General features: G+C 34.0%; 1 protein-coding gene across 1 annotated transcript in view; it reads right to left on the reverse strand.

Moving 5' to 3' along the window:
- CFAP47 (cilia and flagella associated protein 47) overlaps nt 1–23,250 on the reverse strand; it is a gene marked incomplete at both ends in the record, with an annotated part of 301,064 nt that overhangs the window by 159,329 nt on the left and 118,485 nt on the right. The window contains 5 exons of the mRNA XM_080353150.1: nt 4,335–4,512; nt 11,650–11,876; nt 12,732–12,840; nt 16,949–17,094; nt 19,203–19,279. Coding sequence (XP_080209276.1) covers nt 4,335–4,512; nt 11,650–11,876; nt 12,732–12,840; nt 16,949–17,094; nt 19,203–19,279 — 737 coding nt within the window. The remainder of the gene's footprint in view (nt 1–4,334; nt 4,513–11,649; nt 11,877–12,731; nt 12,841–16,948; nt 17,095–19,202; nt 19,280–23,250) is intronic.

Below are 23,250 nucleotides of genomic sequence, written 5' to 3' on the forward strand. Positions count from 1 at the left end.
GGTTAGACTGACAGATCTGTAGTTCCACAGATCCTCCTTCTGGCCCTTCTTGTAGATGGGTATCAAGTTAGCCAACTTCCAGTCAACTGGGACCTCCCCAGTTAGCCAAGATTGCTGATAGATAATGGAAAGTGGCTTAGTGATTGCCTCTGCCAGCTCCCTCAGCACCCTTTGATGCATTCCATCTGGCCCCATAGACTTGTGAGTGTCCAAGTGGTGTAGCAGGTCTCTGACCATTTCCTCTTGGATTACTGGGGCTTCATTCTGCTCTTCATCCCTGTCTTCTGGCTCAGGGGGGAAAATGTGGGTACGTCCTCTCTGGAAATGTTCAAGACCAGGCTGGATGGGGCCTGAAGTGACCTGATTGAATGGAAGGTGTCCCTGTCCATGTCAGGGGGGTTGTAACTAGTTGATCTTTAAAGCCTCCTTCAAACCAAACCATTCTGTGACCTATGATTCTACAGTCTAATATTGACAGTATTATGGCCCTTTTGTTTTGTCCTAGCTGTCATTCCTTGTGTTGATAGTTTCACTCATCACACAACAATTTGGTCATCAATTTTAATGTCACATCTTCCTTTTATCACTAAGCACAAAATGAATGACTCTCTGACTCATAAGTGATTACAGCAAGGGGAGCAAGAAAGATGGGAAAATAAAGAGATAGAATCCGTTAGCTAAAAGCTGGGATCAAGCGTATCTTGTACTGGTTTTATTCTGGAAACACACATACAGAGACAGATGAGGCAAGACAGTCAAAGCATTTCTATGGATGTTTTATCCAAGGAAACCAGCAACTTATTTGTTTGGTGAAGCATGGAGCTGATTTTGGATGCTGCTTCTCTGTTGCTTAAAATCTGGAGCCATTATTTTAATTCCACTTGACATTTTTGCCTTCTCATTCTTTAATAACACACCACTAATAAAGGGGAAATTTATTTCAATGTTAAATATGCCTAACACAAGTTTCCAAATGCTCAATCACCATCCTTCAGTTTATAAAGTATTAAAGCTTTACGGTCAAGAACCTTTCTCATGAGCTATGTCAAGATCATCTCCCCAGTTCTCAGGACACTTCTCATTTATCTGTAGATCTCATTGGTCATTTCAGCATTATGAAAGAGCTCTCATTGAGATAATAATTTTGTGTTGACAGGCAGTCCTTTTCACTAACTGTTTACCTGGTTTTGTATGCAGACTCTGTTCCCCATACACTACTACATGTTTGGTTGCACTAAAACACATAGTTTATAACTATGTAGCAATTCCAACTTACTATTCTTTCATAAAATCTAGATTATTCCTCACTCAACAAAGACTTTATATAATTGTCTAAATTACGGATGAAAAGTAGTTAACATTGTCCAACAAGTAGCAGTTCCTGAGGGCTCACTTTCTGATGACTCTCCAGTAATGAGTGAATAACAAAATCTGCTACAGTTTTCCAATATGGCTTATGTATTATTTTAGTTCCATATAAGTCTATGGTTTGAGTTTTGATCAAGATGTCACATTAGAAGTAAACATATTGTATTCTTTTTATCTATTAGATCTGCTATACTGCCAAAAATGTAATAAGGTTATTTAACAAGATCTATTTTACAAAAAAAAAAAAAATATGTTGAGTGGCATTGATTTTTATCTTCTAATTCCCTGTTGGCAGAGTTCTTACTATATTGGCTAGACACTTTTCCTGCTACTGCAGTCTAAAAAATTCTGATCCAGGATTTTCTGATTTTAGTTAGCTTATTTGCACCTTTTTTTTTTTCTTCATAAATCTAAGCATTCTGTCAGAGAAGCAGTTACTCTCACCCTAAGGAAAGCTACCACTGTAGCTAAAATACTGATTCATCTTCAGATAATGAAGTTAACAAAATTTTCAGATGAGATCAATGTTTTCCCTCTATCCACAGGAACACTGCCTGGGGACTTCCACCACAATATTAGATTTTCTAAGTGCCTGTAAATATTCCTGTGTTTCCTCATTAGCACGACAAATACAATGAATCAGCCAGCACTGTCTCTGTACTGAACACATCTTTGTTTTTATGCTGTCAACTGGCTATCTCAGCTTCCATTTTCAGTTGTTCTTTAGATCACTACCCCTCTGAATTCACTACCAAAACCCCATTTAGTTCTCTGCATCATCTTGACAAGTCTACTCCCTTATGTAACAATTTAATTGTCCTAGAAAGAAAAAGAAAAGGAAAAAAAAAAAAAAAAATTGTGTTCACTGCAGTATGATTTAGCTTCTGACTTTCCACTGCTTACTTCCCTCTCTCTGATACTTCTATAATTTCCTTTAATGGATAAAGAAGCAGGATGATCTAACAGAAAAATAACCACTTCCTTACTGTAATGTAGTTTCTTCACTACATTTTATCAATTAATATTCTAAAATTTTCAGATTTGTTAATTCACATTTCAACTTTAAAAATAATTCGAGGAGTTGCTAAGCAACAGTGACCTATTATCTGGTCAGATAACAACCTTTGTTCTGAGATCATGATGAAGGTTTAATTATGTCCTTAGCAGATTTTGCGCTCTCACAGCTGGTATTCTCCTCTCATACAGTGCAATCCAAAGAATCCCTCTAAACCACTCAAAAAAGCCATTATGATCTTTTTTATTTTGTCTCTACATCAGTCATTACAAACACAGGAATTTTTTTTTAACTTGATAACAAAAGCATTTTAACTAGAATTTAAATACCATGTTATTCAAGAAACATTTCAGCCTCCAACTTGTGTTACATTTATTCTACAACTTCTACTGACTGCTAGCCCTGTAGTTAGTCAGTCTAGTCTTGCTTCTAATACTGCAGTAACTATAGTCATCTTCTTAAAAACATGCCCAGTGACACCCTAGAATGTCTTACAGCACAGATACTGTAATCAATCTGTGACAAAAGGCTTGTCAGAAATAATCAAGAAATTCCTTATTTTTCTTCCATAGAAAAACAAAAACCGTAAGGGATACAACAAGTATAAAAACATACACCATGAATGACAACGGTAAAAGTGAACCACAGAAACATGCAGAAGAAGAAAAGAAGTGATGAAACAAATCTATGAATTTTTCACATTAGTGGTCTTCACTAATTTTACCAAGAAAACTACTACCTCCATTTTAAGTAGCAAAATCAAAAATTATTTGTATTGTTATCAGATACTTGTGGAACATTACATTACCTATGATATAAACACACACAGATACTCTAGCAGGTAAAGATAAATATAAATTTTATCAAAGAATTGTTTAGGTTGGAAAAGACTCTGAAGATCATCGAGTCCAATTGTTAACCTAGCACTGCCAAGTCCACTCCTAAATCATGTCCCAAAGCACCACATCTACACACCTTTTAAACACCTCTAGGGATGGTGGCTCAACCACTTCCCTGGGCAGCCTGTTCCAATGCCTGGCAACCCTTTCCATGAAGAATTTTTTCCTAATATCCAATCTGAACCTTCCCTGGTGCAACTTGAGGCTGTTTCCTCTCATCCTATTGCTTGTTACTTGGGAGAAGAGACCAACACTCTCCATACTACAACTTTCCTTCAGGTAGTTGTAAAGAATGATAAGGTCTCCCCTCAGCCTCCTTTTCTCCAGATTAAAAGACCCCAGTTCCCTCAGCTGCTCAAGTTCTTTTAAAGAAATGCAACCTAGAGTGCTTTATCAATTTAAATAAAGCATTAAAACAAAACCAAACCAACCAAACAACCAAACAAAACAAAAAAAAACCCCACAACAATGAAAAATATCAAAACTAGCAAAGGAGGGATCAGACAAAGAGCAAACAAAACAAAGAGAGTAATTAGTATTTCAGTATAAAATTTCAGATACTAGAAAAATTAGAGGCAACAGAGACTGACCAAAGCTGAAGACTGATGCAAAACTTTTCACAGATGAGGGACAGGGACAAAATAACATACAATTAGTTAACTCCTCCCTCTGGCTAACTGACAAGAGGCAAACAAGAGAAGGTATGTGGTATAAATGGCACAATCTGAGCACAGATCAGCACTGGATGAGAAGTGGAAGTGTGAAATGAGCTCCAATTCAGGATCTGTCATATAAACTAACCAAATTAATTTCTAGAGCAAGTCTCCTGTGGTTGTGTGCCTTTGAGAAAACCAAGGTCAAGTGGAAAGCACTGTTTTGAGCTAATAAGATAGAACTTGGGTAGTGATGACAAAGACAATGTTGAGGATTTGATCACTTGTAGAATGGAAAGATCATTTTCTGAAAATGTTCAGGAAAAACTTAAAACCACACAATGTTGGGGTGCAGGGGAAGAACACTCACAAATTCATCATATTTAAGACTATTCTTACCTGTTTTCTGCAGTGAAAGGTCTTTTGATGAAACATTCAAATTAACTCTGCTTGATGTCAACACAGGAATAGACAACTTCTCAGGAACCTTAAAGAATTCTTGCATGCTTACTTCTACACTGTAATCCACATGCTTCACTTCTGGGTGGAATTTACGAGGTCTCAGGAGTGCATGTCTCTGCAAGTGAAAGAATAATGTACACATATAAGCAATCATCTCATAATAATTTCAGATTAAGAAATGTAAAATTATACAGGCTTAAGGGTGCAATTCTGAAACTGAAATGGTAATTAGACAAGTTAAATAGAAATTGTTGAGAGATTCTTCTAAATAAAAACTGTCTTGTTTAATTTTTTATACATCATACATCTGAAACTTTCATTTAAGAAAAATGCATTTTGACATTTACAGTCAAACCACCTCCCACCAAGAAACCACTCAACCACTCTGCAAGCCTTATAGGTATTCAGGAAAGGCAAGAAAAGTAGATGGGGAAAAAAAAAAAAAAAAAAAAAAGCATTAAAAGAAAAATGTATTTTGAATCAGATGTAGACAGATGTTTGTTCTTTTACTTTGAAGTTTCAAAATAATAAGAAACATGAAAAAGAAAAATTATTTTTATATTTTCTGAGGGATAACTATATAGTTAGCTGAGCTAACTTTGATACTTTAATGTTGACAATATATTTTAGAACTCAAAGAATTTAGAATTAATTTTAGGGAAAGCACTACTGATCAACAACACGAAACATATTAGTAAACGATTAGCACAGTATGTGAAGGCAAGCTCAAAATAGGCATCTAAGCCCCTTAATGCAATAAATTTGGCTCCTCTATGATAGCATTACAGAAATGATGCAATGATTTAATACAACCCTTGCTCAAAATTGCCACTTTCAATCCAATAACACAGTACAGTTGCAATGCTCAAGATTATTTGTAAACTGAACAAATTTAAAATTTGAAATGAGTCACATCTATTCTATAGACAAGTCTTTGAATTAATGACCATCGTGAATTATCTTGAAACATCCAGGGAAGAGATAAATACAGATATATTTATTCAGTTTGTGCCAGGAAAACTGGCTTATTCTGAAAGCCTATTGGTTTTAAATAATGCCAGGACAGCAGGTATCACAGGACATATTGCAATGGGACAAGGAATGAAGATCCACTGGAAGATTTCAAAAAGAAAATTTAAAAGGAAATTTGATTGTTCTTAAGGATTACTATTGAGGGTAATATGGTCAAATTACTGTTCAAATCAACTGAGTTGGGGTTCTGCTTTGGGTTGGTGGTTTGTGGTTTGGTTTGGTTTTAATAGAAAACTCTTATTCTCTTGCTGGGTTTAGAAAGCAGACCTACACTCTGCCATTATTTTGTTTGCATCGTTAATCTATCTATCCAAAGCATCAATATGGTGTGAAACACAAAGTACATATGGAATTTGGGAACCTCTTAAGTTTTAGTTGCTAATACAGTTTTTTGACACAATAGATATAGAAACATTATTATTCAAGATTATTGTTCTATGAAGGGCAACTGGACAGATGTATGTGACTAAAAAAGTATTCATCAAAACAAAACATTAACATGGTTCTTTTTTTTTTTTTTTTAAGTGTATTTGCACCACATGTACAGCACAAACCAAATTTACAGAAAAGACAAAAAGAATTTTGTGAGTTGAGAACCTGAACTCACTATTTATTAATTTATATCAGGCAAGACTAGAAGTTCACTGATCATACACTCTCTCACACACACACAATAAATAAATAAAATCTCTATGTGCTAATAATTCATTTGCTATATTATTAGCAAGTCCCATTTCTCTCTGATAAAACTGAAATGACAGAAGACTTTCCAGTGGGAAAAAGATACGTCATTCTCACTTGCAATTGGAAGTTACAAACCAAAAGAATCACATATATTTACCAGTTTAAATTTGACTTTAACCTTCTGCTTATTCAAATATTAATTCATATCTACACTTGATTTTGGCAATTAGATTATTTTCCAACATTGAAATTATATCCAACATGACTTAAAGGTTTTGGGAAGTCTTAATTGACAAAATGATTGTAAGATGACCTTTGGTGAAGCACTGAACATATTTAAATTACAATTATCTTTGAGATACCTCATGATATCAAAAAATGCAAGTACTTTATTTTAAGATCTTTGTTCATGCTACATAATTTTAAAAGATATGTTAGAAAAAAAGATAGCTGGTTAGTATTGCATAGTCTATGAACATTTCAAGTATTTCGTGGTACATGATACAAGAGTAAAGGATGAAAATGTATTTAATGAGAGAGTAGATCTTTTTGAAAGGGGAAAAAAAAATCCTGCAAATACACACAAGACTAAACCCTATTGCCTCAAAGGGTAACATTTCCAAGAAAAGAGAAAAATGTCCAACACAATTCAGATAAATGTTGCAGCTGCTCTCCTTCTTTTTAGTATTTTTCAAGGCAGTGAGTGTTAAATGGAATTTAATATTTTTTAACGCTCATTATCAATTGCAGGTCTAAGGATGCTGTGCTACAGTAAGTCAGATTCCAACAAGTACTTCATCAGCCTAATGGTTCATGATATTCCAAGTCTGGAAGTGTTATTACCAGTTAAGAACTGTATTTGCATTCAATTCACAGGATTAATTTCTTTTTTAGAATATTTTTTCAAAGAAGGATTGGAAGGTATATAAGGCATCAGAATTAAACTTGACATTTTTCAAAGACTCATTTTCCAAGATATTTTCTTAGATTCACCATCTGCACTTTTTGTGTGCAAAGGACAGCAGATTCTACTACAGAGTGCTGAGGCAACTTACTCTTTTCTTGTATATTACTGTTTTCCAAATCCTAATTTAGCCTCATTTCCTACTTCCAAGAATTAACTTCTTTAACTGTTCCTCATGAATAAAAGAATTTTAAGATCTCAGTCTCTCAGAATCCCTGTGATCAATCATGTTTGCCATCTCCCTTAATCCCATATCAAAAGATAAGTGATGTAATATAAAAGACATTAGTCCCAGTTATAATTTCAACAAATTGAAATGGGACCACAGATCCTTTTGTGAAAAGTTCGTTCCCATAAAATGTATATAAAGTAACTTTTCAATTACACTATCATCTCTCTTCAAGGACAGTGTATTTTCTCAAAAACAAACAAACAAACAAACAAACAAATCTGAATTTTAAAAAAGCTAATTGTTCAAACTGTGTTTACAACTTTTCCATAATCACATGCAAGATCACAAAATCCTTCTTGAATCCTAGGGGACTACAAAGAGCACAAACTTTGAAGATCGGAGCAGGACAGATGTAGGATGAGATTCTGTCACATCAGCCAAGCAGCAGAAGCTATAGGCTCAAGTGCACAAGTTCTCTGCTCATTTTCCATTGATCTAAACTGAAACTCATCACCACCACCATCATGTACTAAGATAAAAATACTCAGGATTGCTTAATCACATGGACAGCAGCATAGCAAAAAAGTGCACAATGTCCTAACAGCTGGAATATGGCTGAGGATAGAGAGATCTGGTGCCCACTCTTAAATAAGCCATGCATTTGAATGGAAGCAAAATGAAGCCTAAGTAACTACTTTTCATAGTTTAACTATGAGGACACATCTGGACACAGTAAGAAGTGCAGGCTTTAGTTTTGGGATTCTTGTAGAACAGAACTTTTCTTCCTTTCCTATCATAATGTCTAATTATACAAGTAGATTACTAGCATCGCTGACACTTAGACACTTTAGGTAGATTCTAGAAAAAAAGGAAAACTGAGGCATGTTATTTTGTATTCCACTTCACTGCCTGCAACATCCTTCCCCTCACATACCAAACTGAATGAATTCTAGTTATTCTGATATTTCCTTCTTTCTTTTATTCACTTCTCTCTATTTAACACCATCATCAGCTTCAATCGAAACATATTCTTCTTCCACATTCTCTCCCCTCTTTTTCTAGATACCCTTTTTTCTTCGCTTGTTAGCTATGTTCATCTGAATTTCCCATCTATGCCTTTTTCTTCTTCATAATTAGCAAAAGTAATTTGCAATTGTTCACAATAATGCCAGTCTCAACCTTAATAGTGGCAGAGAGTTCTATCCTATATTACCTTTACTACTACCTAAAAATCTTTTAGGAAGAATGAAATTAATTATATACTCAGGAGGCAAGAAATTAACACAATTGTATACTTAAAAATAAAATTCAGAACTTTCCTGTTTTTCATTAAAAACAATTTAAAAAAAAATCACAGTCAGAAATGGGCATGCAACCAGGTTATTATTCAGTTTCTGGGGTTTTATTTCTTTTATATATTTATAGGGTAAATACTAATAGAATTAAACCGCATAAGACTACCGATTTCAATCTCTCATTTTCCTTTAAATATTGAGGTCTGGATTCCTTTTGCTATAGCATCCTTGCTTCCTGTCTTTTAATTATTTAATTTGTCTAACTGTATTATTAAGTTTTATGCTAGTTTGTTAATTTAATTTTTTTTTTTTTTTTTTTGGTTATACTAAAGTTTAAGCACCAAAAAAAAATCACTTTTTTTTTTTTTATTCTATTGGCAGTAGAAGCTATTTCTGGGAAAACAGGGAGGGAGAATGACAGGTTACTTAGCCTAGCTGCTAGTAAGTCCTTCAGTGCCCAAGACTGTAAAATAAACTATTAAAATTCTATTTCTAACAGAATTATTTAACTGGGTGATTTTAATCCAATTTATAAAGTAAAAGATAGAAATAAAGATTTAGTTAAAACTCCTGCTCCTTTTCATTGAATGTCCACTTCCAAGCTCCTCAGACTTGCTGACTGACGCTTCTGTACTCTGATTGCGCATTATCTAATACTAGTCTAGTAGTAACACCATCAGGATAAATAGGTTCTGATAAGCACAATAACTTTTACGGGAAAGAGATGAAAATTCCTTATGTTTTTAGTAACTCTAATTATTAAAGACAATCAAAATAGATCTTTGTTGATTATAGTAAATAAAAGAAGCAGTAAAAACACAATACAAAAATATCTAGGGCCTTTATCCATGTGTATAGATGGGTCGAGTAAAAACACACAGCACAAGTTCCTGAATATGAATTTCCAGTTTGACTCCAAAAATATAGCCTAGTTTTATTGCTATTTTCTATGCAATTTAAGTAAACACTATTAAAATGAACAGTTTAATAGGGATCAAAAGCATGCAATTTTTATTTACTTATTCTTTAATTTTACAGGCAAAAAATGGACCAAGTAGTAATAAAATAAAGGCATTTTCCACTCTGCCCATCCATTCTGGAGAAAAGGAGGTTGAGGGGATACCCTATTGCTCTCTACAACTACCTGAAAGGAGGTTGTAGCATAGAGAGTGTTAGTCTCTTCTCCCAAGTAACAAGTGATAGGACGAGAGAAAATGGCCTCAGTTGGAACCAGGGAAAAAATTAGGAAAAAATTCTTCACGGAAAGGGTTGTCAGGTGTTGGAACAGGCTGCCCAGGGAAGTGGTGGAGTCTCCATCCCTGGAGGTGTTTAAAATATGTATAGATATGGTGCTTCCCCCAGAGAGTGGTGGAGCACTGGAACAGGCTCCCCAGGGAGGTGTCACGGCCCCAAGCCTGACAGTGTTCGAGAAGAGACTGGACAAGCCCTCAGACACATGGTGTGAACTGTGGGGTTGTCCTGTGCAGGAACAGGAGTTGGACTCAATGATCCTTGTGGGTCCCTTCCAACTCAGGACATTCTATGATTCTGTGGTTTAGAATTGGACCTGGCAGTGTTATATTCATGGTGGGACTCCATCGTTAGAGTTTTTTCCAACCTAAATGATTCTATGTTTTTCTTGAGCAAAATACTTCTTCCTCTGTATATTTTTATTTATGACATGATAACTTATTCAATATTAGTATCCATCATTACGTATTTTATAACTAATCTAATTTTCTTCCACTCCTCTTGGATATAAGTAATTTTAGAACTCATATTAGATCCTAGCATACCTAGTGTTACAAAGAGTGTTCCTATTGTGTTCTTTCTTGATTACATCCACAGCTTCAGAGCAGTCAAGTCTTTTTTCAAGTATTTGCTAAGTGACTGTGATATTAATGGACTTCAATTATGAAAGGTTTAGAAAATGTTACCACAGCAGCAGAAAATACTTGAGACTAGATTGCATGGTTACATCACTTGTCCCACTACAAACAAGTAACAGATTAAATCTATTCTTCCATTTTTCTTCTTTTTATTTGTTTTATATTACTTTTTATACTTATCTGTAAAAAAGAAGGCATACATTTAGCAATATGAAGACACTAGGGAAAATTCTCTTCCTCTTAGTACAAGGAATCATGTAGCGCTGGAAACCATACTCAGGGAACAGTCTAACTGGAAAACCTGAATAATATAGAGCTGCCCAGCAACCTGTCTGAGGGCAGGTAACACTGGGTTCACAAGGGAAATTAAAACCCAGAATGTGTCTGTCTTCCATAGAAGGCCACTTTTGAATTCTACATGAGAAAAAAGCAACATTGCTATTATAAATTTATTCACAAGTATTAACTGAATGTTAAATGAACTACCTTGGGCAAATTTTTTGTTTCTAGCTGTTGAAATCTTGGGAATATATCTCTAGGGCAGAAAGATATATAAGTAGGGAGCTATAGCTTACAAGGAAAATCTGTGTTTTCCCAAACCTATTTTGTATTGATTTCAGGACAAGAAGAGCCCCATCCCTGGAGATACTCCAGGCCAAGCTGGACGGGGCTCTGAGCAATCTGATCTAGTTGAAGATGTCCCTGCTTATTGCAGGGATGTTGGACTAGATGGGCTTTGAAGGACCCTTCCAACACAAACTATTCTATGATTCTGTGATTCCAGTTCTTTCCTGCTCCTTGGTTTATTCCCGAAGTGTATTATTTTATATATATATATATATATATCTCCTGTTTGAGAATTTTCATTTCTTACAACAATATGCATAAGGAAGGATACTAATATAGATATCTGTTACATAAAGCATGAATGCTTTTTTTAATTAATGAGTATTTTTCAGAAGCTAACTAAACTAAAATGTTACGCTCGTTTTAGCTGTAGCAAATATTTCTTATAAGGAAGCACTTCTTAATAACACTGAGAAGCAGCTTCAGAATGAACACATAAAATATTTCAATGTATGAGAGGAATTGGGATAAGTAACTGTCAGATTACAGAATGTGTGAAAAATATTCACACTATTTCCTGAAACTTAAAAAATCCAGTCCTACACATGAAGAACAACTAACAGCAGTAACAGATTACTGTGTTTCCCACCTCTACTCTGGACAGCCCTAATAATACAGTTGCAACTCGAACACTACTGCTTTGCAGAGTCCCTGTGAGCTTTCTTCTTTTGTATTCAGTTGTTGACATCTGCTGTTGTGCAGCAATAGCCAGAGCCCTCTCTTTTGACTCATTGATCAATGGAATCCTCAGATTTTCTTCAAGAATTTGAGCAGGAATACATTTCAAATATAAAACTGGATCTACTGCACTTGGACCTGTTTAAAAAAAAAAAAAAATTTAGCTGCTAGTATAACCACATAAAGGATTATTATTTAATATCCCTAACCCTCAAAGAAAAGCCAGAATACAAAATTCCTGTGATGTTTAGTCACATACTACTACTCTAGTACATTCTATTTACTCCAGTATTATGTTTTAATCTTTAGTCTTAATGGAGAAATAAAAATTAACACAGACTGAAATTCTAACCAAAAGTTACTTTTGATAGCTAATAAAATTCTCAGACTTCAGTGTTACTACTACTATGGTGGTAATGGAAGTTTAAATAAGGCTTTCTGCTACCTGCACAATACAGCCATTCTTTTATCCCTGTACAAGATGTTGCATCCCCTATAAAAGAATCACCAGCAATTATTTCAAATAATAGGTACACTGTTTCTGAAATAGGACTGACAGCAGTTTATCACTGGATGTTTGAAGACAAAGGTACTGGATCACCTGTCAAATCACAACATTGCATACAGAACTCACGGGTTCTAAAACTAGAAAAGTCCTAAGTAAAGACAACTTGGCCTGATTCATCTGGCTACAACCTGTATTCCAAAGCAGAAAAGAAGACAAAGTAAGAAAAATGCTTATGTAGACCACCTTGAAAACAATACAAGAAAGTTGAAGATAGCTAACAACAGATGCTGCTCTGAAGAGAACAGACTGGACAGCATTAAAAGCAATATCTGATAGCTACACTATAACACCTTTCTTATACTTAACTATGAACAACCGCTTTTACCAGTTTTATTTAATTGATTTCAAGAAAAATGAATGGGAACTAAAGAATATTTGAAAAAGAGAATGATTTGTTCTACTTTCCTCCCTTCTATTGACTTTACCTTCTAATGTACTGCTAACATGCAAAACATTTGGACTATCCATTGGAAGCAATCCTGAAGGCAAGGGTATATCACCTGTTCCTTCTATCAGGTATAAGAATTCTCCAATCTGAAACACAAGAACATACACATCCATACAATTCAGAAAGCAACTCATGCAGAACAGAAAGCAAAATACAAAAACTAAAACCAAAGACATCCTAGTAACACTTGAGATCTGACTTGTAAAATAATGTATATATTCAGGAGATCCATTATCTTAAAATTATGTTTAAATAAAAGAAAATTATAATTTCAAACCCTGCTATGATAATAAAATACCCTTAACTGAGAATATTAAATCTAAAAAGTCAAGAAATTTCCATGAGTTGAATCCTTTCCAACTTCTTATATCATTTTACCAAATGAGGATTCCCTGACACGTACACACAGCAATAAAGTGAATTCTAATTGTGTGCTACAGCCCTATATAATTTAAACATATAAAGGAGCTTACTTCACTGCCCTTCACTGTTAAGAACTTTTTAAAAAAAAATATTTACAGTAATTTTGAGTCAGTAACATTTCCCTAGAAAGCAAAAGAGAGCAGAAGTCAAGGCAGGTTAGCGTCATGTACAAATCCTCCATTAAGAAGAAATAGCATTAACAAATCTTAATGATTCCATTAAAAATAATGGAAAAGATACAGAAGTCTTAAAGTAAACATAAACATGACCTAGGTCAAAGGAAGATAATAAATTTTCATAGAGGAAAGGATAAATAAATTAGCAGAGAAATAAAACTTTGAATTATACGTGAAATTTTTTAAAAGTTGCAAGTAAAAGACAGAAAAGTATTTTTCAAAAAAGAAAAATCAGTAAAGTACTCAAAATTATAAAGGTCACAATCAGAACATCCCAAAACTTACAAATTTCTAAATTAGGTAGCTATATATCTATCTGAACTAGGCAGGAGATTCAATAGATATATTATGGTTGCTTCAATAACCTCTCTTTAGTTTACCACAAACTTTTTGGACAACTTTAGCTTCTACTGATTGCAAGGCAAAGGATCAAATGCTGCTGCAACAACTGGTATAATTTGCAAAAAGGTCATCTCTTTATTTCCACAAGCCACATTGTGTAAAACTCTGCCCTAAAAATGCATATTTTCTCTTTTATTCTTCATTCCAGATATGAAGGAAATAATTTATTTTTATCATCTAGTCTAACTGCCAACCAGTGCAATGTTTTCCCTTTAATATTAGTCAATAACATAAGACATGTCTCCTTTTTATTTTACCTTATTCATAGTTTTATTTGTGTTAAAGCTGTAAACATTGCAATTCTGTTTCTGACCCAGAAGAAGGAAAGCTATTTGCCTTTGATGGCATTTTCTCCCCTTCCTTGGTTCAAGAGTTCAGACAAATCTTCCTTGAGAAGGATTAAAGAAATCTATATCAGAATTGGTTTCCCACTCACAAACTAATAGCCACTCCTGGGAACCAATTTAAGCAGGAATTATTCCTGTTTGACACAGTGTGTTGGCCCCATAAGGACTATTAACAAGCTCACAGCATATACAACTAATTTCCTAAAGGTACTGGTTGCTAGGATGCCATTCTACTATCAATTACTTTTCTTGTCATTGCTGACATCAATATGCTTATAGGTAGGAACAAACTTCCCCGTTTCCCTCTTTGCTTTGAAGAATTCTTGCTTTTTGATCTCCACAGAATGAAAATCCAGTTTTCTTTCTGCTAAGATTTTTTCTGATGCTTTGGAACAGAGTGGCTACTCTACTGTATTTTGAGAGTTTAGCTACTATTCCCATGGTTTTAACGTTTTATATGTCCATTTTCCATCAGCTGCAAATAGGACAGCATCAGCACTTTGTAGAGTTCACTGTTAACTAAAACAGTTAATAAAATAGCTGTTGAACTACCATTAGTTATTTATCTAATCATAGCAATCTAATTGCTAACTGATATTTTAAAAAAGTTAAAGCTCCTATGAATTTTCAGTTCTCTATGCAAATCAGTAATTAAGAACAACAGGTAGCAAAGCATTCTCTTAATAAACTATTTAATTTTATATTAGATATTTAGTTGTGAAAGTCTGGACTGACACTCTTAAACTATGACTTAATATGGGTTGTTCACACTTAAATTACCAAAAAGATATAGAGAAAATGCAACCCAGTTATGTTAACCAATATAAAGTTTCTTCTCTGAAAAGATCTATGCAAAAAAATTGAAGAATGACAGTTTCAGTTTTTCTTGAAAACCAAAGAAATACTGAAAAAATCCTTGAGAAATGTTATAAACAACTTGTGCTGTCATTTCAAACCTTAGAGAAGTTAACAACCAGGTTATTCCAAAACAATCAAAGCAACATACTTGAGCAGACCAACAAACTTTAATCAGTGTATCTTCTTGCTTTTATTATGGATATATTGTTAATGTAATGACAGGATTCACAGTTAGATTCAAGTCTAACTAGTGATTTGAATCTCAATACCTTCATCATTGGTTGTAATGAAGAAGCAGTCTTACTCTGATTACTATTTTGGTCCATTTGTCAAAAAGAGTAGGGAAGGTAGGTAGGAAGAAATTACAGAAATGCTAAATTAAATTGTTTATTACATTATATACAGCACAGGTCTATATTTGAATGATACAAGCCTCACCATTTTATGAAGCCATTTGTTCATCATACAGCACGTTAGCTACGATGGTTTGTCAATTAGAAAATGCTATGATTGAAATATTGCAGCCATGTACACAATATTTAAGCAAGGCAATTTCTTCCTGTGCCATTGCTGTACAGCTCTAAAATCATGTTAGCTATGTTGCAGTTTCATCTTTCCCTAGGAGATTTACCACATTATCTTAAAAATTATACAATTATGTGGATGGGGCTTGACTTAACTAACCTGAAGAGCTACATATCAAAAATTTTGCACTTTCAGCAGCCTTTAAATAAATCCCACCTACTCAGCTAAGCTGAAAGCACCAGGTGTTCCAGAAATAGTTACCACACAGGATGTGACAGTGACTTCTCTGAGGCTTTAATGTTTCCTAGTCAACAAGTTCTTTGTAAAGAACAGTGACTAGTAACTAGGTGTTTAAATTAGGTGTTTCTACATCAGCACTGGAGGTATCACTGAGGCTGTCAGAAATGTTCTTTTCTCTTTCCACCTGCAGTCTAACTGTCCCATAATTCTGATCAAATCTCTTCAATCTGCTTTCCTCCTATTAAAATGTCTAGATTTCCCTTCTCTTCATTAAATCATTAAGTTTTAAGGCTATATACCTAATGTATCATGAGCCTTCTTCTCAGCCAGGGTATATACTGCTGCTTCTAATGAAGAAACAAAGAGGGAAAATGCCAATTGTAGAGATTTAAATAGAGTATAAAATCATAACAAGTAAAACAAGAAACTTCTCAGATCTGCTGCCAGAATCCAGTAGGTTAGGGTCTTCTTTGTGTGGAGACTGAATCCAGTCATTACATTGAATAAAAACTGATGGATCCAACCTTTATGAGTTTGCCTAACTGCTTTTGAATGAGTTATCAGTTTTAGCATCCAAAGTGTCCTATGACAGTTGAGTTTTGTAAGTTAAACATTGGGTATTAAAAAGTACTTCCTTTGGTTCAGTTTGTATATCACATCAAAGGTGCTTTGTTAACTTTCTGCACACTATTCATAATCTCATGTACCTGTTATGTCCCTTAAGAATCTCTTCCTTTAATTACAGGAATTTATTTTAAGAATCAATGTCTGTAAAGGAACAGTTACATCATTCTGATCATCCTTGTTTCTTTCTTTTTCCCCCGCTATTCCTAATATATTCCAGTCATATAGCTTGCTTTCTTTAAAAAGGCCAGCGGTTTCAAATATTGAATGGGATCAGATAGGCTTAGGCGTCACTGCATTAGTCTGATTTTCCTTTAAAGGCAAAGACAAAAATAAGTTGGACAGGTGGCATAGCCAAAGTCCTGGTTAAAAATAAAAACAAACACCAAATACAGAACCACTAAACAGTAGCAGGAGTCTCTTGTTCTATATTAACGAAAAATATGGAAGCTGAGAACATGCAGGAGAAAAAGATTAAGTCATTTAGTTTTGGATGTAATTGGCAAACACAATTGAAAGCTTTACAAAAAATATGCTGATTCTTAACTGACTAGGGTATGACAGGAAAACCATTCACAGATCATACTTTCTATTCTTACCTGTTCATTAACCAGAATGACAGTGCAGTAACGTATTTCCAAATTGAAGGGAAGGAAGTGAATATCTAAGCTTGCAGAACTTCTTCCTTCCAAGAATAGGTTTTCCATTGGACTGAAGAATTCAGGCAGGAGGCTGGATTGATCAGCTGTTAAAATAAATTTAAGTGGTTGTTTAGATACAACAGCACAAGTTGTAAAATAGTGTAGCAGAGTTTACATATAAGGATACTGTATATAGCCTCCTGTAGTAATCAGTATTTAAGTCGCCCTTGTAATCAGTTATCGGTATTTATAGTTATGATTGCTGTATTATTTAAATACATTTTGCTACGCACTTATGTTTTTATTCTGTGCACTTAGACAAAACTAGGGTAAACAGACAGTTCTCACCACAAAGAACTCTTTAAGGATGTGCAGCTTATAAGCAAATGACTACTCCTGCCAGAAAGAAGACTACAGTTTACTACTATTTAAACAATCTTGCCCTCGGTGGCAGTAACTTATGTTATAGTCTCCAGTCCTCCGGAATGGACAAAACCTAAATACTGGCAATCTTGGTTTTTTTGTGCTGCTTTTGCAAAAGCATTATCCTGACAAAGAGCTTTCTTCACAAGACACTAAGAATCTTAGGGCTGAATATGTCAGAAACTGGCTACTTTGATACTACGTGTTTTTCATCTGCTAAGCACATTTTGATAATGGAGATTACTTTAGAATGAGACTTTTATTCAGGTTTGGCTGACTAGCTTCCTAGGAAGTAAAGCAGACTTAAGAATAAAAGGGAAAGTGAAGGCAACAGAAACAAGGGAAGATCATGTAAGAAACCTATGGCAAACTTTGGCCAATTAAATAGAACTGGTTCACCCCTCAAAATCACTGAGAACCAAACTGAAGAAAGGCATAGCCACCAGCAACGTTTTCTCTCCATAGTCCAAATTCTTTTCCAAACAATAAGAATACAAATTTTCCAATGTTCATGCTTTGATATGAATTTAGTGGTTCTAAAACCTACATAAACAATGACAAAAATAAATAAACAAACCAATAAACCTGAAGTTTCATTTTTACCCTTCCATCAAACATGGTAAAGTGGTAATAACAGCAACTAATTTTAACTAAAGGCACTAACTGCCAAACCTGTCTCCTGTTCAAATGTTCCTTATTCAAAGTGTCTCAAACTGTGCAGCAGACTGAATTAGTCTTGTAAGAGCCCTCTTATTTCTCTTTCTGGATTCTGTGAAATTACATCACCAAAGAAGTAACATCTAATAAATAATTTTGAAATTTTTTTCACAGTTTTCATCATTTTTATTATAGCTGCTCAAAAAAAAAAATTTAAAAAAAAAAGAATAAAATAAAATAAAATAAAATAAAATAAAATAAAATAAAATAAAATAAAATTCCTATTGCTCTCCACTTAAGACTTTACCCTTAACAGTTTAGGTTTTGTTTGCCATGTTATTGAGAGAATGAAGGGGAATTATTTTCAAAGCAGAAGGGCATTTCTCTAAGAAATTGAAAACACAATTTTGTTTCCCAAAATCTGAAATTCCATTCAAAAATGTCCCTGTAGCTCCAGTCTGCCTGAAGCCATAAAAACCTTTGTATGCTATTCACAAATTGGTACAATTGTGGTACCTCACTTCAGGTACAACTTAAAGTACATATTCTTTTTATTTTTATGAACTGTTTAGTAGTTGGTTGTTAATCCCTTCTCAGAATATAAAATGAGATAATCAATATATCAAGAAGGGCTTTCCATGTGACCTCAGAAACACAACAATATTTTTCAAATGACAAAATTCATTTCATAAGGCCATTCTCCAAATTTTGCTCAAGTGGAATTTCGACAGTTTCAGTAAAGGTTATAGCTCTAGTTTTAACAGAACTGTTGACTGACATTTCATAGAAAATAAGGGCAAGAAATAAAACAATCCCTGCTGATGAGTATTTTCAAAAACAAACTAGGTAAGATGCAAATGCTCCACATTAGACTGCCATGAAGCCAACCCATGGGCCCTTAAAAGAAAATTTCTTTATTTTTAAATGGAAAAATCATTACCATTACAGTGCAACCTTAGAAATAATTTCACTAAATGAAGCATATCAGAAGATAAACTCTCCTATAAATGTGTTACCGAGCATACCTATAAATAATAATTACTGCACATACTTCAGATGTCAAAATCTTGGTTATGTAGGTAGTCTAATGTCTATTGTAGTGATACAAAAGGCATTGTATAGAAGTACTTACAGGAATTTAAGTTGTTCTCTTCATTTGAATCTTCAGGCAGTGCATCATTTTTAAAGTTTAATATATCCTTTTCAGAACTAAAAGGAAAAACAATAAAAATGAAGGCAATACTCTGAAGCTGGGCATTTCTATTACTAATAGATAGCTTCATTCCGCTTTTTATGAATAAATACTGGAAGAGCAAATGTTTTCATGAAAGAAAAAAAACAAAATTCTATATTTTGGAACCACCTACCTAGCAATAATGTTAAATACCACCTTTTCCACTGAAGTTAGTAGCCATATTTACAGCAGAGACAGAACATGCTTCCTTCAATTAACCAGTATAATATCTCTGCAATTCTCATATAAGCAAAATGCCATGTTAAAAAAACAGTTATATTTTACCAGTCAAAAGCACTCCTGCCCTATAACACCTTTGGGGGACTTCAGTCCAAATTCTTCTCTCTATCATTTCAATATCCTATGGTGATAGGCAAAGAATTGTTCCCTGATACTTCATGAAGTATCAAGGTCTGAGTTCCTCTGATGCTCTCAGTTGTCTTTCATCAAGTCTTTCTCATTTTCCCCCAAAAAACTACTTTATAGAAATACACCTAAATATCTGCAAAGCAAATCCAGTTCAGAGCTCACTCTAGGGCTTATATTCACAGACCTTGTGGACATGACTTCAGAGTGCTGCTTCTTACAGAAACTGATTTGCAAAAGTAACAGTCTTCCTTTCTCCCTTATCAGAATGCTCTTCAAAGACTAGATCTTCTTTTACCTGAACTGTTTTTTTAAGCCCCAAATTTTTTCTCTAGCTCTCTCTACCTTCTTTCTAGCTCAACAGTTTCCACTTTTTGAAGACAAGATGATCATTTGGCTTTATTCATGTTAACCCAATCATCTTATCCAGTAACTGTCCTGAGAGATAACTGAATCTATTCATCTTTATTTGCCTACCTAAATCACCTTAAGACAACATTAACATTTAGAAAAAATAAAAAATAAGACATTTAAAGTTATACTAAAAAATAGTGTAATACTAGGCTATATACTTGTACATTAATAAACAATAGATTTTTGCACATGTGTCATGTACAGTTTTAGGCAATAATTTTACATTTATTAGCTTAACTAGAAAACATACCAGCAGGTCATATATGAAAAAATGAGAACTATATAGTAAATGAAGATTCTAGTCTATGGCTTTGGCTTACTGGAAATCGTGGGTATACTATTAGTCATTATTCTAGAATCAGAAATCATGGTTTAAACTCTATTCTAAATGTAAGTTCTGTTTCCAAGACAATCTGGAAATGAACTCTGTCCAGTGAAGGGGAAATTAAAATTTTAACTGCTCAGTAATGATAATTCAGGAACCAAGGAACAATCTAGCACAGCAGGCAAGAAGGCGCAACTGGCTGGAAGCAGGAATGCCAACGACAGAACAGCTCCCTGCCAGGTGGTGAAGTTTCACTTGCGGAAGGGATAAGAAGTGATGCAGCATCATCTTGTAGCAATGGAACGTAGAATGAAAACACTCAGGACCCACTTTTGCTGCTCGAGAACGAACCACACACCCAATCAAGGTACCTGATGCTGGCACTCATAGGATTGGTGTTGATGTGGGCATTTACAAGGAATCTTTGAGGACTCCTTGTAGAACCACTTACAGTGGTAGGTCTCTGCCCAATACAATTGTTCATTAAGCCTTTATTTTTAAGCACAAATATGTGTTTATAATCTGACTCAAAAATTCCCCAACACCAGCTCAACAAATATCACATAAAGCTAACAAATCCCTTTTGTTGTTTCCTTGCTTAGGCCTGGAGAAATACAAGAAATCCAACTCCTGTGCAGAGCTCCACTGAGTTCAAGAGAAGTCTGCATTTATGTGGCGGCGACACTACCATATCCTAAAGAAGGTTCAGGCATTAATTGCTTTCATGTCCTGAAATAAAACACTGTTGAAACATTAAGTCATTTAAGTTTTTCCAATTAAAATGTTGCCAGTTCTATTTCTCTTGTTGTTATTTAGTTTCAGTGCAGTTTTCTGGTCTCAGAGACATTAGTATTTCACCACCTAAATCTGAAAATTTTACCTGTGAGTAACACTATTTTAAATGTAACATCTTGTGATTGTAATGAATTATTTCTCTTTTCCCCTCTCTGTCCACTTAATAAATTGTATTTTTCCAAATAAAGAAAAAAATAAATTGTAGATCTTGGCTAGAAATGCACAAAAAGGTCATCACTTGGAAGTTTGTTTTTTCAACAGTAAAGGAAATGAGAGGCTCATTGCTTTATAAAGTTCTGTATTTGACTGTTTCTAGACATTAAAGATAATAGAGTTTAATATGCGATATTTTTTACATTATTTTTTATATTTCATTGATATATATTCTTAAATGCAGAGACTTCAGTTGCTGTGCAGAATATTAACAATTATGAAGACCAAATTTTATAATCTGCAAGTCAATCACTTGAATAACTTGTATGTAGTGTGACTTATCATTAGCTTTAAAAAATATTTTCTATTTAGAATGTCGAACAGTAATGTTTTGGGTTTTGTACTACTACAGCTCAACAGTAAAAATTTCTCTAAATAATTTAGAACAGTTTATCACTAACTACAAATTTAATTTTAGTAAAGTCTCTAAGGTACCTAAGTAACCTCACTATGCACCCAGATTTCAAATGATGACATAATCACTGGACCATACAGTGGATTGATTTGGCATCCCTTGTCCCTGCTGTTCGTGAGTATCTATAACTTACAAGGGATAAATACAAGTTTTAAACTATAATTTACTATAAATATATAACAAAATCAAATACTGCCTTCAGAATGTTTTCCCTATAGATTTTTAAATGAAAATTTAATTTTGTAAAATCAAGCCTAAAAACAACATGTAAGTTCACATTCATTTATTTAGATTTTTTCAAGTCAGACAACCATACCCTAGGACAGCAATATAATTAAGAAATTCAGTAGGAATTCTTCTTCTTTTGTTATTGAAGATATCCATTTTTTTAAACCAAATCAGTAAAGCTAAGTAAAACATGGATTTTATGCTAACCCTAATAAATGTTAAGAGTGACTCAAATTCAATCCAGTAAGTGTAAGAGTCAGATTTAAGCCATCAGAAAAAAAAAAAATCCCACTGTAATCCCACAATTTTGGATAGCAGAGATTCAAAAATTGCAACAAATCAATAGTAAACAAATTATTTAAAATTTGTGTGCCATGATTTTTCCCTATAAGAAACAGAGAACAATTATTAAAGAAAAAGTGCAGCACAGAGAATGGAACTTTTGCATATTTCATGACTGAAAATAGGGGGCTGATGTTGTCACTGTCTCTACCTGGTATAAATCATTTCTCTTACTTACAGTTCTGATTTCAAACAGACCAAATTTTGCATCTTAAATTTACCATTCTCAAAATCTGTGTCTTTTTAATTTTGGAGTAGAAATTAATTACCTAAAGTAGGTTTTCTCCAAAATATTCCTTAGATTGTTTTCTTTTTTCTTTTTATGAGAAATATATTGTACAAGAAAAAAAATTAAAACACTTGAAATTGACTTTTGTACACACGGCTTACAATGTTTCTGCTCACAGAATAAATATAAACTGGGACATAGTTTTCCATGATTTTCTGTAAAAAGGCTAATTTTACCCTTGGCTCTTTGAGTCCGTATTGGGAATTTATACCACACAATGAGGAATTAGGTATGTAAAACACCCGTGTTAGTATGTAGGTCATGATCTTGCTAAAAAACATCAAATCTCATAAGTGAAGCTCTTCTAGCAATTTCTACTAAAAATAATTCTCTCCTTGCTTCAGTTAATTTAGTTCACATGCAAGGTTCATTTCCACAAGGTTGTAGCTCTGAAAAGAGGGGATGAGAAAGTCTGGAAACAGCAAGGCTTGTCCCTCTCTACCTGTCTTACACCAAGGCTACAGGAATGATCTACATTCACTAGCAGTGTAGTCAAGCGTTCACAGTGAACATACTATAAACAAGGATTTGTCTGAGAAAGGAGTGAATGGCATGAACT

Source organism: Nesoenas mayeri (assembly GCF_963082525.1).
Source record: "Nesoenas mayeri genome assembly, chromosome: 1".
In the NCBI taxonomy this organism is placed as follows: domain Eukaryota; kingdom Metazoa; phylum Chordata; class Aves; order Columbiformes; family Columbidae; genus Nesoenas; species Nesoenas mayeri.